General features: G+C 34.7%; 1 protein-coding gene across 1 annotated transcript in view; it reads left to right on the top strand.

Annotated features, from left to right (window-relative positions):
• Positions 1-10,054: 10,054 nt before the first annotated feature.
• Positions 10,055-15,278, top strand: part of LOC136824724 (zinc finger ZZ-type and EF-hand domain-containing protein 1-like) — a 98,714-nt gene continuing 93,490 nt past the window's right edge. Inside the window, exons 1-8 of the mRNA XM_067080701.1 lie at positions 10,055-10,153; positions 10,679-10,709; positions 10,893-11,047; positions 11,407-11,478; positions 11,973-12,032; positions 12,560-12,659; positions 13,294-13,358; positions 14,216-14,448. Coding sequence (XP_066936802.1) covers positions 10,097-10,153; positions 10,679-10,709; positions 10,893-11,047; positions 11,407-11,478; positions 11,973-12,032; positions 12,560-12,659; positions 13,294-13,358; positions 14,216-14,448 — 773 coding nt within the window. The 5' untranslated portion in view covers positions 10,055-10,096. The remainder of the gene's footprint in view (positions 10,154-10,678; positions 10,710-10,892; positions 11,048-11,406; positions 11,479-11,972; positions 12,033-12,559; positions 12,660-13,293; positions 13,359-14,215; positions 14,449-15,278) is intronic.

A 15,278-nucleotide genomic window follows, 5' to 3' on the forward strand; every position in this document is an offset into this window, starting at 1 on the left:
GTTACCTGAATCAAGTTTGCAAGACAATAATAATTAAAACTAAAAGTTGGAAACAAAATAAAACGTGCAGCAGCCAAAATCAACCAACTAAAATTTGTCATTCATTCCCGAGACAGCGCTTCGATCTTTAAGGCCTTGTATATACGCTAAAGTAAAACAATTACGCACATGTAAATGGGTCATTGTTTGAGGTCCGGCAAAATTTCCGGGAGATAGCCTATCCGGCAGTGCGCGGATCTAGGCGGGTTCCACCTCCCCCGTAGATCTTTTTCTTGGGAAGTTGATCTTCAAATTAGTTTTCAAGGTTGGCTTGGCTCAAATTTTTTCATCTAACCGTATGGCACAAATTTCTCTTTTTGAAAGTGATAGTCTGCTATCAGCTCTCATCTCAATTTCTCAAAGTTTTTGAAAATGTTAATTTCATTAAAAAGCACCGGGTTATTTTTTCATGCATCTCTTTAGAAGTTTTGCGGCGCATTGTTTTGCTTGAGAGTCAAGTAAACGATATAGCGCTTTCGCAGCACTAATCTTTGATACGCATTTTGGCGGGACGATAGTGTGGCTAACTGTTAGAAGGATTTCCCAGAGGCAGAGACTACTGATAGATTTACTTACTTTTTGATACTTTTTGAAGGCTTCTTTGTTTGTCTCAACAATCATCCAATTTGAGAAATCCGATGATGGACCATGACTTTGATGCTATTTGAATCAGCTCTCCTAAGAGGAAAGTAATTCGGCAGCAGTGGCTCGTCCGGTAGTGAATTGAGAAAATGGTCCAATTGATGTTTAAAACTAGTTTTGGAGCAGTTTTTGAGGTTACGGATGGATTGTGGGAGGGCATTAAATAGTCTGGGACCTTCTTCTGACAGGGAGTCTCTCCATATGTTTTTTTGCCTTATGTTCACCTCTTTTAGATAACATTTTCTACCCAGTCTCTGGTTATCGTAACTGAAGATGCCACCTTTGTTTTCAGCATAGTTAAAATTTGGTACAAGCTGTTCTAGGATGCTCCAGGTGTAGATAATCCTGTATCTTTCTCTGCGCCGCTCCAGGCTGTATAGTTTAAGTTCTTTGAGCTTCTCCCAATAGTTGAGATGTTGAAGTGTAGGGATTCTATTTAGGTAAGATTTTTGAAGTGATTCCAGTTGTTGGATCAGATATCTTTTTGAAGGTGACCACAGCTGGGAGCAATAGTCAATGCGTGGTAGTACCAGTGACTTCCAAAGAGTTAGCATTACTTGACAATCTCTTGTTTTGAACGTTCGATGGATCCAAGCAATGATACTTTTGACTTTCTCGATCTGGTTTGTAATGTGTTTGCTGTATGTCATGTTAACATCCAGAGTGACTCCTAAATCCTTCACGTCCATCTTGGTTTCGATAGGAGAGCCAGTGTCTGAGAGGTAACTTGAGTGTTCTTTCAGTTCTTCATTTTTTCCGTATTTAAGATGTTCAAACTTCAAGCCATTGAGCTGCATGTTGTTTAATGATGTCCATTGATACACCACATCAAGGTCGTTTTGTAGAAATTGAACATCAGTGTTATTAGAGATCTCCTTCATTAAACGTGTATCGTCGGCAAATGAAGATAGAAATGAATGTAGGATGTTAGTGTCAATATCTTGGATCATTATCAGGAAGAGAAGTGGACCAAGAACTGATCCTTGGGGGACGCCAGAAATGACTTCTGCTTTTTTGGAGAGGATGTAGTCAACAGATACTTGTTGGGTCCTACCGGTAAGGAAGGATCTGATCCATTGCAGTAATTTGCCAGTTATACCATTTCTCTCGATTTTATGGAGTAAGATTGTATGTATGTATTGTATTGTATGTAACTGCTCCATTTGACAGCTTGCCCTCCCTCTCTCGTTCTTTTCTCTTTATCTTATCCCCCTCTTATGCAGAGTCTTCTTCTTTTTTCATCATCAGTCCTTTTGACGTTCTATATTTAACCTTTATCTCACCTACATTTTCACTAAAGGGACTTATTTTATTTTTTTCCTCGTGTCTCCAGTATTTAGGTTTTATTTCTAAAAAAGTTTTTTGATTTATTACATTATATAACCATTACATGATTTTATTTTCATTTTTGTTAGATATCATTATTTTGTTAGATATTATCAAACTGACATGATACCTTTTTGCAGCATAAAAAGTGCTGTATTTTTATTATTTACGGTTTTAGTGAATAGGTTTCCATATAATTTCTAGCTTTTAGTAGTTAACCTTATGGTTTTGCCTCTCGTGAAGCTATATATATAATTTACTTATGCTTCTCCAGATATTTATCACGCCGTATGGTGGTTTTTACAAAATGTATATAGTTTTTAACGAGTCCTTAAAAAAAAGAAAATATCTTATCTTATCTTATCTTATCTTATCTACACGGTCAAATGCCTTGCTGAAATCAAGGTAAATAACGTCAACGTTACGTCCTTTTTCAATGTGATGGATGAGTCGTTCTGTGTGCGAAAGAAGTTGGCTAAGACATGATCTTCCAGACCTGAATCCATGTTGATTATCGTTAAAGAGGTCGTTTTCTTCTAGATGATTTTGTAGCCGTTTTCTGACAATCTTCTCGAAGATCTTTGTTACATGCGAAGTTAATGCTACAGGTCGATAGTTTTCAGGTAGGCCTTGGTTGCCTTTTTTTTGCCTTTGCCCTATGTTTGATTATCAAGAGATTTTGCTTTTTCTTACCTGTATTGTCTTGTATTTTCCCATGTATGCACACAGTGGCCTTATGGATGCCTGCCAATTTTTCAGATTTTGAGATTTCATTCAGTGTTGTTGTTTTTTTTACTTTTTTTCGCGCCAATTTGCTGTAATCCTTCGGCCCGCCCGTTAGGGATCATCTTTTAAGTCACAGTGAGCTGCTTTCCTTAACTCGGTAACCTTAAGTCTTGGTTTAAACGCACGCTGCGAGATAGTGAGATAACTGTCAGGTAATGTGAAAAAATGGCCACTCACAAATTAAATAAACTCAAAAAATTGACTTCGAAAAATTGTTTCCTTCCAAATGATTTCTCTTCCAGACTGCTACCGTATTTGTAAGTTCTTCATATATTTGACTGTTTAAATCTCTTAGCTACATAGATAGAGCGCGCAGAAATGGTTTTTCGTATGAAAGGATGCAAGGCGTCAACACGGAGAGCATAGACCTTTTTTTAAAGAGGCAGCCATGTTGAATAATTATGTACTCCAGCATAAAAACAATGATACAGCCATGCATAATTTTTGAAATATGCAAGATACAATAATTATGCATGGCTGTATCATTGTTTTTATGCTGGAGTACATAATTATTCAACATGGCTGCCTCTTTAAAAAAAGGTCTATTGAAAGCTATCCTGAACATGCCAGCCACACACAGCGCCATATCTTGGAATACTGAAGGAAACTGAAATCTGGCCGATGAAAAACAGAGTTGAGTATATTGAGTATAGCAGGCTAATGCTTATCCAAAACCTCGTAACATCATCACGAAGCAGCAAAGGAAAAATGCTAATTCTTATTGTTTAAAACGAAACTATTATTAGTGGGATGTTGTTTTATTCTCAGCGAATACTAGCTAAGTTATTTGAAATGAAACTACCTTAAGTGGATTAATTTTGGCTTGGAGTAAATTAGCCAGCTAAATCCCTGCCAAATTTTACAAATTGATCAATCGTCAAATTAAAATCCCCACCAAAAATTGTATTTTTAGCAATCGCCAAATTAAATCTACGCCTACCCAAAATTAATCCACTTAAGGTATCTTTCATTCAGCAGATCAGGCAGATACTATCAGTTAAGTGGAAATACCTCCATTTAAAGCATGTTCAAAGTTCACTATCAGTTACATCAACATGCCAAAAACATTTTGTTCAACCACCCTCACTTCAAGATAGGCACAGATAGGCCACCATAGAATGAACTTCCTTTTATAGGATGAACCATATTCATGTGGCTTTCAGCCTTGCACTCCATCACAGAGCCTATTTCAGTCAGGCACATCCTGGCAAATGAACGGGGTGAGCATCGCATTTGCATGGGGTATTCGTCACCCAGTGTACTGTAAATGAGATAGGACGTCTCTGGCTAAAAGCATGAAAATGAATAAAAATGAACTTCAAACTGAAAAAGGGAAAAAAGGAAGAAAACTGGGAACTTTATTTTTTCATTACAAGTTTCTTCAATCTTCGAAGACAAAATTGACCCATGGAAAAAAAATTTCATCTATGTAGTTCTTTGAAATGAAGCAAAATATTTCCAACCCGGTTCAATTAAACTGGGTATTCGGCGATATTATGTCACTTTCGTTTTCGACCCCGTTCATTTGCCAATGGTCGCAAGTGAAAAATACCCCGTTCATTTGCCGGGATGTGCCTGACTGTATTTGAGATATTTTACTAACTACAATCAAGGTCATAATATTTGAGAAAAAAGGGAAATCCACCGGGAAGTTTTTGAACCACAATCGATTTGTAAGTGCTCTAAAGTAGGTTGGAAGGGTAGAGTTTTAACTCTGAGTTTTAACATGAGACTTAAGACTTAGGACCTTAGGATCTGAGGATCCAAAAGTTCAAAAATAGTCCAATAAGACTCAGAATATAGCCTGGAAGTCTGCCAACCCCTCCCAAATTGAAATATTCGATTAAATTAAAAAGATGGCCAAAAATCGACTTTCTCGCCAGAACTTTAAATCTTGAAAAACGTTAAAATAGCCAAAATTCTCAATATATTATGACCTTGATTGTCTTTGGAAATCAAAAATGCCAAATTCTGCTCTGCTGGGGGTCTAATTTCAAACTTAAGTCATATTTCCCGGTTAAAAATATCCCTTTCTTCGGTTTAACAGCCAAAAACTTTTAAAAAATTGAAAATTTTCTCAAATATTGGCATTTTTAGATTTCTGTAAACGGGACCTTATCAAAAAGTGAAATATTTCACCAAAAACTGATTTTGACCTATTGAAAATGCTTCAAAATGGTCGGAAAAGGGTTATTTTTCAAATTTTTGGGGTTTTCTCCTAATTTTAGACCCCCCGCAGAGCAGAAATCGGCATTTTTAATTTTCAAAGACAATCAAGGTCATAATATTTGAGAAAAAAGGGAAATCCACCGGGAAGTTTTTGAACCACAATCGATTTGTAAGTGCTCTAAAGTAGGTTGGAAGGGTAGAGTTTTAACTCTGAGTTTTAACATGAGACTTAAGACTTAGGACCTTAGGATCTGAGGATCCAAAAGTTCAAAAATAGTCCAATAAGACTCAGAATATAGCCTGGAAGTCTGCCAACCCCTCCCAAATTGAAATATTCGATTAAATTAAAAAGATGGCCAAAAATCGACTTTCTCGCCAGAACTTTAAATCTTGAAAAACGGTAAAATAGCCAAAATTCTCAATATATTATGACCTTGATTGTAGCCAAGAGAAAAATTTTAAACCTTTATTATTTGAATGCATGCCTTTTTAAAAATACTCAAATATAAAAACATTTAAAAATTATTAACTTGGTCGTTAGTCAAAAACGTCATTAAAATTGATTAGCCTCTGCGATGGATTGCAAGGCTGAAAGCCACATGAATATGGTTCATCATAAAAGGAAGTTCATTCTATGGTGGCCTATCTTGAAATGAAGGTGGTTGAACAAAATGTTTTGGCATATTGATGTAACTGACTATGTAATGTCTTTCTTTTTATTACGGAAACCAAACAAGTGAGAACAAGTCATATTAAAACTAAAAGTCAGCACTCTGTGGTTGTGACGTAGGTTTTGTTTGTAATCGATTTTCACAGTTTCTTGTTTCTACGTCATTTTTTAAACCTTTTTTGTAGGAGAATTTTATAACACTTCATGGCAGATTAAAAAGACAATTAGAAAACGAAAGCTTCTTTGTTTTTCATTTTTGTATTTATACATGAGGAAGAATGAAATTTTCAGAAGATGCTTTATTCGATACAAGGATTTCCATTTCTGTAATATCGCGATTCCCCATGGTTGTGAAATGGTATCTATGGGTAATTCCTTTGTTCTTTTACCAGGGATCGAATTAGCGTATCGCATTTTGCAATTCGCGATGCGTTTTTGGATTACTTACAAGCTAAAAACTGAAAATTTTAGGATGCAAAATCATGCTTATCAAAAAATTGCGATGCACTTTCTATCCCTAATTTCGATGCCTGTTTTGCTATTTTCTTTTGTTCTGTGTGACGTCAAAAAGCTTTGCAAATCAAAGTACTTCCACTAACTGACTACATATATCACCTAAAAAGAAATTAAGTCCTTATCAGGAGAAACTTAGCTATCTTGTTCAAAATGAAATCATTTCTTTTGAAACGAAACTACTGAAAGTTAATTTAATATCGACATCCCTCGTCTAATTCCAACATCCTTCTTTAGAGACAGGAATAATATAAAAGCTTGAATCACTGATTGAAAAAGGATTATTCCTCTGTGACCACTAAGCAAAGAAAAACTGTTTTGACCTTTCAATCAATTTCAATTTTCAGCTGATATAAAGGGTGTCAGAATTAGATGAGGGATGTCGATATTAGACCAAGTTACCTTATATCATATTTAGAAAGAAACTATCTTTTCTGAAACACAAAAACAATAAATAAAGTGCCTTGTCTCGCTTTCTCGTTTTATTTTCTGATAGTGAGCATGCACATTTAGTTACATTATATACATGTTATGGTTGTTTGTTGTTTTTTTTGCTCCTAGTATTCAATGCATATAACAATCACACCACCAAGTAAAACTGAGTAAAAGGATATTCTTATCTCTTGTGCACAGTTGCTAACACCTTTGCTATCATTATCATCATCCCATGTTGTGAACATTGAGCCGCCACAATATGTCCAATCTCCGATGTCTGATATAGTTGTTTGGGAGAATGCAACGGTGTTTTGAATAATTACTCCAGCAGTAACCGTAAGTTGGTCTAATGTCGACATCCCTTTTCTATTCCTCACCCTTCTTTAGAGATAGGAATAATAAGAAGGTCAGAATCATTGATGGACTCCTTTATGGATTGCTAAGCAAAGAAAATTAGTTTCAATCAGCCATTCCAACCTTCTTATTATTCCTATCTCTAAAGAAGGGTGACAAAATTAGAAGAGGGATGTTCACATTAGACCAACTAACAGTAATTTATTTAATGATAACGTCCTATAATTGATTTGTCATTTACAACACATCAGTGGTTTTTTCAAGCACCCAAATGCCCCCGTTAGACGGAGGCATTAAACTCAATTCAAATTGAGTTTTAAAAACTCAATTTGAAAGAAAATTAAAAAAAGTTTATTATTCTCTTTTACAAGAAAAAAGTAAAAGATCAAATTTAACCATATAAAGCACTTTATAAGTCTCTCTTCCCCTTTTTTAAACCCATTAAAAGGATTTAAAAATGAATGAAACCCATAGTTAGAGTTTACTCAGTTATCACAGCTGCAGTTGATTCTTTTAATTGAGTTTTATATATCCCCCTTCTCCTTGATTGAAGATGAAATTGAAATTATTCTTGATCTTCAATAAAGGAGACAATTTTTAATTGAGTTTAATTGCTGCCAAAATGCAAAAACTTGTTTTCAAATGAACCAGTATTTATGAACACTGACTTTTCAACATAACATTACATTTACATTCTTCTATTAGCTCATTCAATTACGTAGAGTGCTGGTTTAGAAGCACCACTATTACTATATCATTAGTGGTTCATTTTTTAATTTTTCAAAATGTGAAATTTTTCATCATCTTCTCATTTAAAAAGAGCTGTGATTTAGATATTTTCAGTAATTTAATTAACTTTGATCATAGATAAATTCTAGGTATATACACATTCAACTTTTGCTGATTCAAAGTGCCAGTTGAGACAAAATTTGCTCAGCTTTTTGAAAAATCACACTCTTTTGAGTGTCTTTTGAAAAATTTTATATAATTCTGGTGGAGTTTTTTTATCATTTAGCAGCAGTTCTTTACATAATTTTGTAGTTTTTTTAATTTGTTATTTGAATATGAGTTCAAGTTAAATTTAACAGTTAGTTTTGAGAGGACTTTTAAGGAAGTTCATTGATAAATTCTACAAATTCATTCAATTTTAACTGTTTTAAAGTGCTAGTTAAGACAGAAATATGCTCAGCTTTCAGGGGCTTCACTGTTTTAAAGTGCTAGTCAAGACAGAAATATGCTCAGCTTTCAGGGGCTTCGTCCCCTGAACCCCCACCATGGCTAGCCCTGGACCCACAGGGGGCTCGAGGCGCCCCCCAGCCCCCAGCTTCTGTTATCCAGCCTTTGGCTGGATAGCGCGGCTTACGCCTTTAAAAGGAATTTGAAAGTACAAACGGAGGCATTGCTTAGTGCTTGGAAAAACCCCTGCAACTGTTACCTATGTACAAGATAATTTATCCCTTTTTAGTGGCTGGAGTAATTTGTTATTCAATTAGGCTGTCGCGTTCTCCTGAACAACCAGCCTGTAAAGGAGGGAAATGTTACGCTGGAGCTGCGCCAACTTAACTGGGAAAAGTAGAAGGCAGCAGATCTCAAACCTCAAATCTACGCCGGAGATATCTGGCGCACAAGCCGCAATTTCCAGACTGGCTGAACAACTATTCCATTCATCATCAAACATTTCTCAGAATGCAATTTGTATTTATTTTGTTTGTCTTCAATATCCATGATATGCACCACCGCAATATTTTCTGACATTACATCACAGACCCAAGAGAAGATTGGTTTTAAATGACGTAAAATCAGTCAATACATCATTTTCAACCAATCAGCTGTTGGGTCCGTGGAAGACATTGCAATGGTGCATTTAAATAGAATTTGGACGAGAAAGTAAGGAATTAAAAGAAATTATAAATGGCAAAACAAGATGGGGGGTGAAGATGCAAGTAGAGAAGTGAACAAAAACAAACAAAACAAAATAAAAAAGTCTGATACAGAAAGTAATAAGATTTATAACGAAAGTGAGAAGAACAACCTAAAAGGAGAAGGAAAAGAACATATAAATGGCAGTTAGGAACATTTGGCAAGTTCCTGTACTTGGCCACAATAAAAAAATCATAGCCACACTCATAAGAAAATTACGATCACAGCGCCTTTGTCTTTCCGCAACTTTGTCCACCATTTTAAATGAGTTAACAATGAATCCAAAAGAGCACCCTAACTTTGGTAGGGTGAGGCGTCAATCAAATGTCAAAATCAGAAAATTCAAGATGGAGTGTTTTTTTTTTCATTCTGCGCAATTTTTAAGGTCAGAAGACCAAAATTGGCCGAACCCCCTTTGGGGGTACTGAGTTACACTATAGACAAAAATTATTGGTATTTTTTGGCTTTTTCAGGCCTTTAAATATATAAAATGTCAAAAATTTTGCAAATCTTGTCTTACTTTTTTCATTTGTTGTACTAGATTTCATGAAGAAACAACAAAATAATCATATTCGGTTGAAAATTGTTTTTGTTTGCTTGCGCCCTAAAAAAGCTTGTTTTTATCCAATTTTAAGGCCATTTTTTTTAAGTTCATAAAGGACATTTTCAGAGACGGAAGTCTTCAATCTAATCTTTAAGCAAAATAAATTTCAAGTTTTTCACTTTTTTCAAAAATACATAATGCAATGGCGTTTTCAGAAATCTCTTTTTAACAAGAAAAAGTCATCTTTAAACTTCATAAAAAAAGCAGTTTTTTTAAGGCAAGATTCTACAAAAAAGTTTAAATGTTGACTGAAATTCTTTTTGCAGTGATAGTATTTTGGAGATACTCAAGGGAAATCAAAATCATTTGGGTTTGGGATGCGCCTATGTCCGCCATTATAGAAAATGAAATCTCTGCTAAGAGTCATTTTTCAGGCAAAAACCCAAATTTGGACTGAAAAGATCTCTAAAGTGGCAAAACACATGGACCCAATTTTTTTTGCATTGATGTACTGTACTATAAAATAGATGACCCCAGACCCCATACTACATTATAATACAAGTTAGATATCTTAGCATTGATGTTTTGCATGATTAGTATGGATACTTAAGTAGTAAAGGATACAAGAAGTAAATATTGTATACTTTATATGTTCTGTATAGTTTCACAATAATAACAATATTTTGAAATAATCTGCAATGGGAAACAGTGGATCAGCTGCAAATAGTGAAAATGAAGATGAAGAAACATCAAAGGTATGTCAATGGTGTTTTATTCCACACAAAATGATATCAAAACACTAAATATTGTCGACTACATGACTAAAGGTTCAATCTCAAAATAAGTGTCTCGGAAAATTGGAAATCTTGCAATTCTGTTATGCCTTTGAGAGTGGCCTTTTTGTGAAAACATTGACTATCATCTCATTAAAAGATGACCACCACAGTAAAACTTTAAATTGTGTAAGGTACTAAGAGATTGAACCTTTAGTCATGTGAACGACAGTATGTAGATCACTCTACTCTTTCAAGCTATAAAAGGTGAAGCAAAATAATACACCATCTTTTCTTATTTAGATAGGCCATATATTTGGTACAGCCAATTTGTTCAATCAAAACTAACTAGAATGGCAAGAAGGGCAGTTGTAAGAATAAAAATGGCCTTCTTTGACCCCAGGAAACAAGACTTTCTGTTTGAGACTGACTTTCCAGGCTTTCATTCTTAGCTGTCCAGTGGGTCATTATTTTTACTGTTATGAAATTCATGTTTCTCGTCTTTAGGAATCAATTGAAGATTCTGGGAAAGAGATAGGTATGATTTTTTGGAGATAAAAATTATTTTGAATTCTATTTTAAGTTCATGATTGTCTTATAATTCTGCTTCAAATTTATTTATTTTTTCTTATTTAAAAAAAAAAAGTCTATTATGAAGTTAATGTTTTTTATTTTGTTTTTCAACTAAATTTGCTTTTATTTGCTAAAATATTTGTTACAGGTGATATTGCTGTTCTTGATTTGACTGTTCTGTTTGAACCAAAACAACTACGGTTGGTAGCTGGTAAAATCAAAGAAGATACCACTGTCAGTCCATTACAGCAACATCACAATGCTTTGATCAGATGGTTGGAAGAGAGACATGCAAGAGGGGCAGTAAGTATTTTGATTCAACCGTTTTCTTTTTTTATGATATTAAATTTTTTGTTACATGAGAAACATATCAAATTATATCCAATAAGTCCACCAGAGTCCAACGAAGTTCATTCAAGGTCTTTTTTTACCTACAATTACCAGTACACTTTACCTTCAATTATATTTACATAATACTCCTATAACCAATGAAACTCAAAGATTTTAGTTAGTAGGGTTACATACAGGTTGAAACCACATCGCTGAAGTATATAATATCATAATAAAATTATTACCAACTATCAAGGACTTATGTAGTGCCAACACGCATATTATATGAATTAATAGCGACTTACTAAACTGAGGACTTCTCTTTATTTCAGGAGACAGTAACAGTCATGCAGTTTGTGGATTCTTTTTCCAACAAAGGAGTTTCCAAAGAAGTAGCCACAGCTGTAAGAACTTGATTAAATTCGTTCCGTTATATGTGTGTAATATTGTACAAAACTAGTTGCAAATATGGCAGTCAGCTTGGCTGTTTATGATGTGTTTTTGCTCCATGCCGGCACTCATTCAAAAGACTTTTAAGTGCAATGTGTTATGGTTGTAAGTGCTATTATGGCATATAAAACCTTTCAATCATGGTCTGGCCTGGACATAAATTTGAGAGGTGGACCTGGTTCTCACTGGCACTTTTTTGCCTGACTCTTGCAACCTCATGTTGCACATGAATTACTCTCAAGTTGTTTTATTCATGCAGTTTCATGGTAGATTAATCATGAAAAGGATGAATTTAAAATGTACATAGGAAAGAATTTCGATCAAACAGAGCCATTACAAAGCTGTATAAATTATTTCACTAATTCCTGCTTTATTAGCCTAAGATGTACCCATGCTTTATATCTAATCAAAAAAACGATGTTGTTAAGTTATTGATTTTATCTTTCAGATTTTCCAGCAATTTGATACTGAAGGTGAAGGAGTTGTGGACCTGGACTACCTTCACGAGGTATGAAAAGAAATGAAATTTAAGCATTATTTAGAAACCAACATAATGTGAACACTTATTCTCTGTATCCCATGTAATGTTGTTTGACATTATATCACTTTCCCAACAGCTGCTTGAGTGCAAGTGACATTTTTTGGTAAAAAAAAAAGCCCATAAAATTTGTTGCATTTTCTGAATTTTTTCTGTATCCATTTTTTAATTTTCAAGATAAAAGTCAATTCAAAGCAAAATTGACTGTTGACAGACCTTATTTTCAAAATACAGTATTTGCTTTACTAAGATCAAGAGAGGCGGTTTATTGTTGTTCTTTTATTTAACAAAAAGGTTGCTTTTGTAGGAATTTTTTATGAAAGTTTCAAGAAGGGTGGTAGTTGATAACTGGACGCTTATAAAAAAACATGAAAATGGTCTGATTGATGTAACTATCACTACATAATTTTCATTTGCCGAATTAGTTCCATTTTTATAACCTATTTTAATAGATTTCTTAGAGCTTACAATTATTTATTTGATTCCTTTGTGTTTAGATGCTTGATCTATCAAGCCGATCAGTATCAGGGTTCTCAGGTGTTCGATCAGATCTTCAAGCTGTCAATAGTATTCTTCAAGACTGTTCTCTAGCACCAGGTATGTATGATATTTGACTGTCTCTGGTGTATAAAAATCTTTCCCAAAATAAGGCAAAATTAAATGGCTGACAACTAAATGACTTGTGGAAATAAACCTCAATACCATGAAAGCAATAACAGGTTTAATGCGGGACGATAAAAGCCTTTTAATTTAACAAACCACCCTCGAAAATCTAATATCTTTCAACATTTATTATCTCATTTCGTTATTGCTCCTCAAACGTATGGCCTCTATGGCCTCTATGTAGGGAAGATAATTCCCGGGGGGAATTCGTTCGTTCGCCCGTCTGTCTGTTTGTTATCAGCTTTTCTATGGATTGGTTGATTAGTTTTTCTCTGAATTTTTGCACAAAGATACAAAATAGGGATTCCTAAAAAGTGACAACCTGATTTTCTAAAAGATGTTTTGGTAAATTTAGGCGAAAAACTGCCTAAAATTTTATTGGACTTTCGCGCACGTTTTCAGCAAGAAATTAAAAAGGCGCGTTAAAATTAATGGAATCAAGGAATTGAGCAGAAAACAACCGATAAAGGCATTTCATTGAAAACTAATCTCGAATTAATCTTAGGGTATTTTTTTGAAAATTGATTCTTATGAAGTTTAGCCAGTAGTTAATTTTCCTTTTTATTAGGATTCGTTGATGCTTTCACGAGTGGAAAAACTGTTCAAATAAATCACGGCAAAAGACTGTTTAAGGTAAGAAGTACTCCAGCTTGCTTATCAGGTACCAGACTATCACAAAACTTGTCATTTTATAAGGTAGGAGAGGTGATACAATGGAGTCTCCATAATTCGAACCTTTATAACTCGAATTTCTCTTTAACTCTGACGATTTTTCTGGTCCCTTCAGTGAAGAATGCATCATAAATCTCACTCTATAACTCGAAATTTTCTTAACTCAAACAAATTTGTGTTCCCCGTGCGTATTCTAGTTATAGAAATTCCACTTTTTAGAATTTTTATGCATTCCTTTTATCTACCTTTTATTACCCTTTTATACGCACATCAATTTTTTATCGCACCAATTATTTCAACTTTTTAACATTTTTTAGCTTTTTAAATGAGAATTTCAAAACAGATTCATTTTATTTGTACATTTGACAAGTGCAGTAAGCATGAAACTCGGAGTAGTGTACTTTTTTATTTTGTGATGAAAGATAACTTTTAAAATTTAAATTGGCTCTGATTTCATTGAGCACTCTGCAACATCAATCACAAACAAATCGAAATTCCACTTTATGAATCTTCCCTCTAAGCATATAAAGTATTTTGACTTTTTCAAACTGCATGCTCTGATTTTTAAGTAAAAGACTTCTTCTTATATTGTCCTCATTGGTCCAAATACGTTTGAAGATTCACCAACCCTTCATCGCTCCAAACCACCTCTTTTTCTGTTGGCGAGATTTTTCCAACGATACCAGAGTTTTGTCTCAATTCTCAAAACCAAAACTTTTCCGTCTTGCATTTTCGTGAACTTGCTGTAAATTTTAGACTTTCCGTCCAGATTAACCAAAGCTGGTCGCAACACTGTGTAAAGGTCTTTTATTTTTCAGTTCCTTTCAAGAAATCGTGCATTGCATGTCTCCATCCCAGTGCCAGCTCTCCGTGGGTTCATCACGTCCACTGAAATGCGATTGAAGGTGTTACATGCTCACCTCGTTGCTTTGAAAGAGAAAGCTGACAGCAAGAAACAAGAACCTCCTTTACAAGCTGATGAGATCTTAAAACCCATCAATCGATGCTTCACCTCTGCTGAAGTATCAAGTAACCGAAATGATGCGTCAAAGTAAGCTTATTTAACTACCTTATCGGCCCTTTTTACACCGGCCCTTATTGGCGTTATTTTTGGGCTCGTGGCGTAATAAGGGCCGGTGTTAAAAGGGCCGGTGTAAAAAGGGCCAACATTTTGCAATTTTTACCTAAAAGCGGCGTTAATTTTTGCCCGTTTTTTTCTCAATTTAAAGGATTTTAGGCATGATTAAAGGATGAAAACTATCCATTTTTTTACTCTATATCTAAAACTTCAATGATTTTCAATGTAATTCAACAGTTTAATACTGAAAGATGACATTTTAATGTAAATTTTAGTTGATACTTACTGTTTTGAACCCTGAATAGCGATTTTTACAAGTTTAAGCGTTATTTACGGTCCTAATTTGCGTAAGCCCAAAATTAGGCTGTGGCGGAATAAGGGCCTGCGTTAAATTAGGGCCGGCGTAAAAAGGGCCGATAAGGTAATTAGCGACATAACATAACACACTGAATACAACGAACACACGTTTCAACATGTTAAGTAACATTTGTCTAATCGAACTACGCATAAAGAACACAACAACGATCACATGTTTTAACATTATAAAAAGTAAAAATTGGGTTTTAGACTAGGCTAACAAGCACCTCAGTAAAAGCCGGGATTTTTCATCTCGTTAATTTCGTAAAAAACGCGGTTGACGTCTAGTATCAGGCTAAGGCTAGGCTGGATTTGTGAGAAAATGTTAACCTCGATAGATTAGCCAAGGTTCAGGGGAAAATCAAGAGCCAATCAGATTTGAGCTTTACGTCTTCGCCACTACTGCTATAATTCGAAATAAAATATTGTTCCACTCAGCTGGAAAG

Source organism: Clytia hemisphaerica, unplaced genomic scaffold (assembly GCF_902728285.1).
Source record: "Clytia hemisphaerica strain Z4C2 unplaced genomic scaffold, Clytia hemisphaerica genome assembly, whole genome shotgun sequence".
Taxonomy (NCBI): Eukaryota; Metazoa; Cnidaria; class Hydrozoa; order Leptothecata; family Clytiidae; genus Clytia; species Clytia hemisphaerica.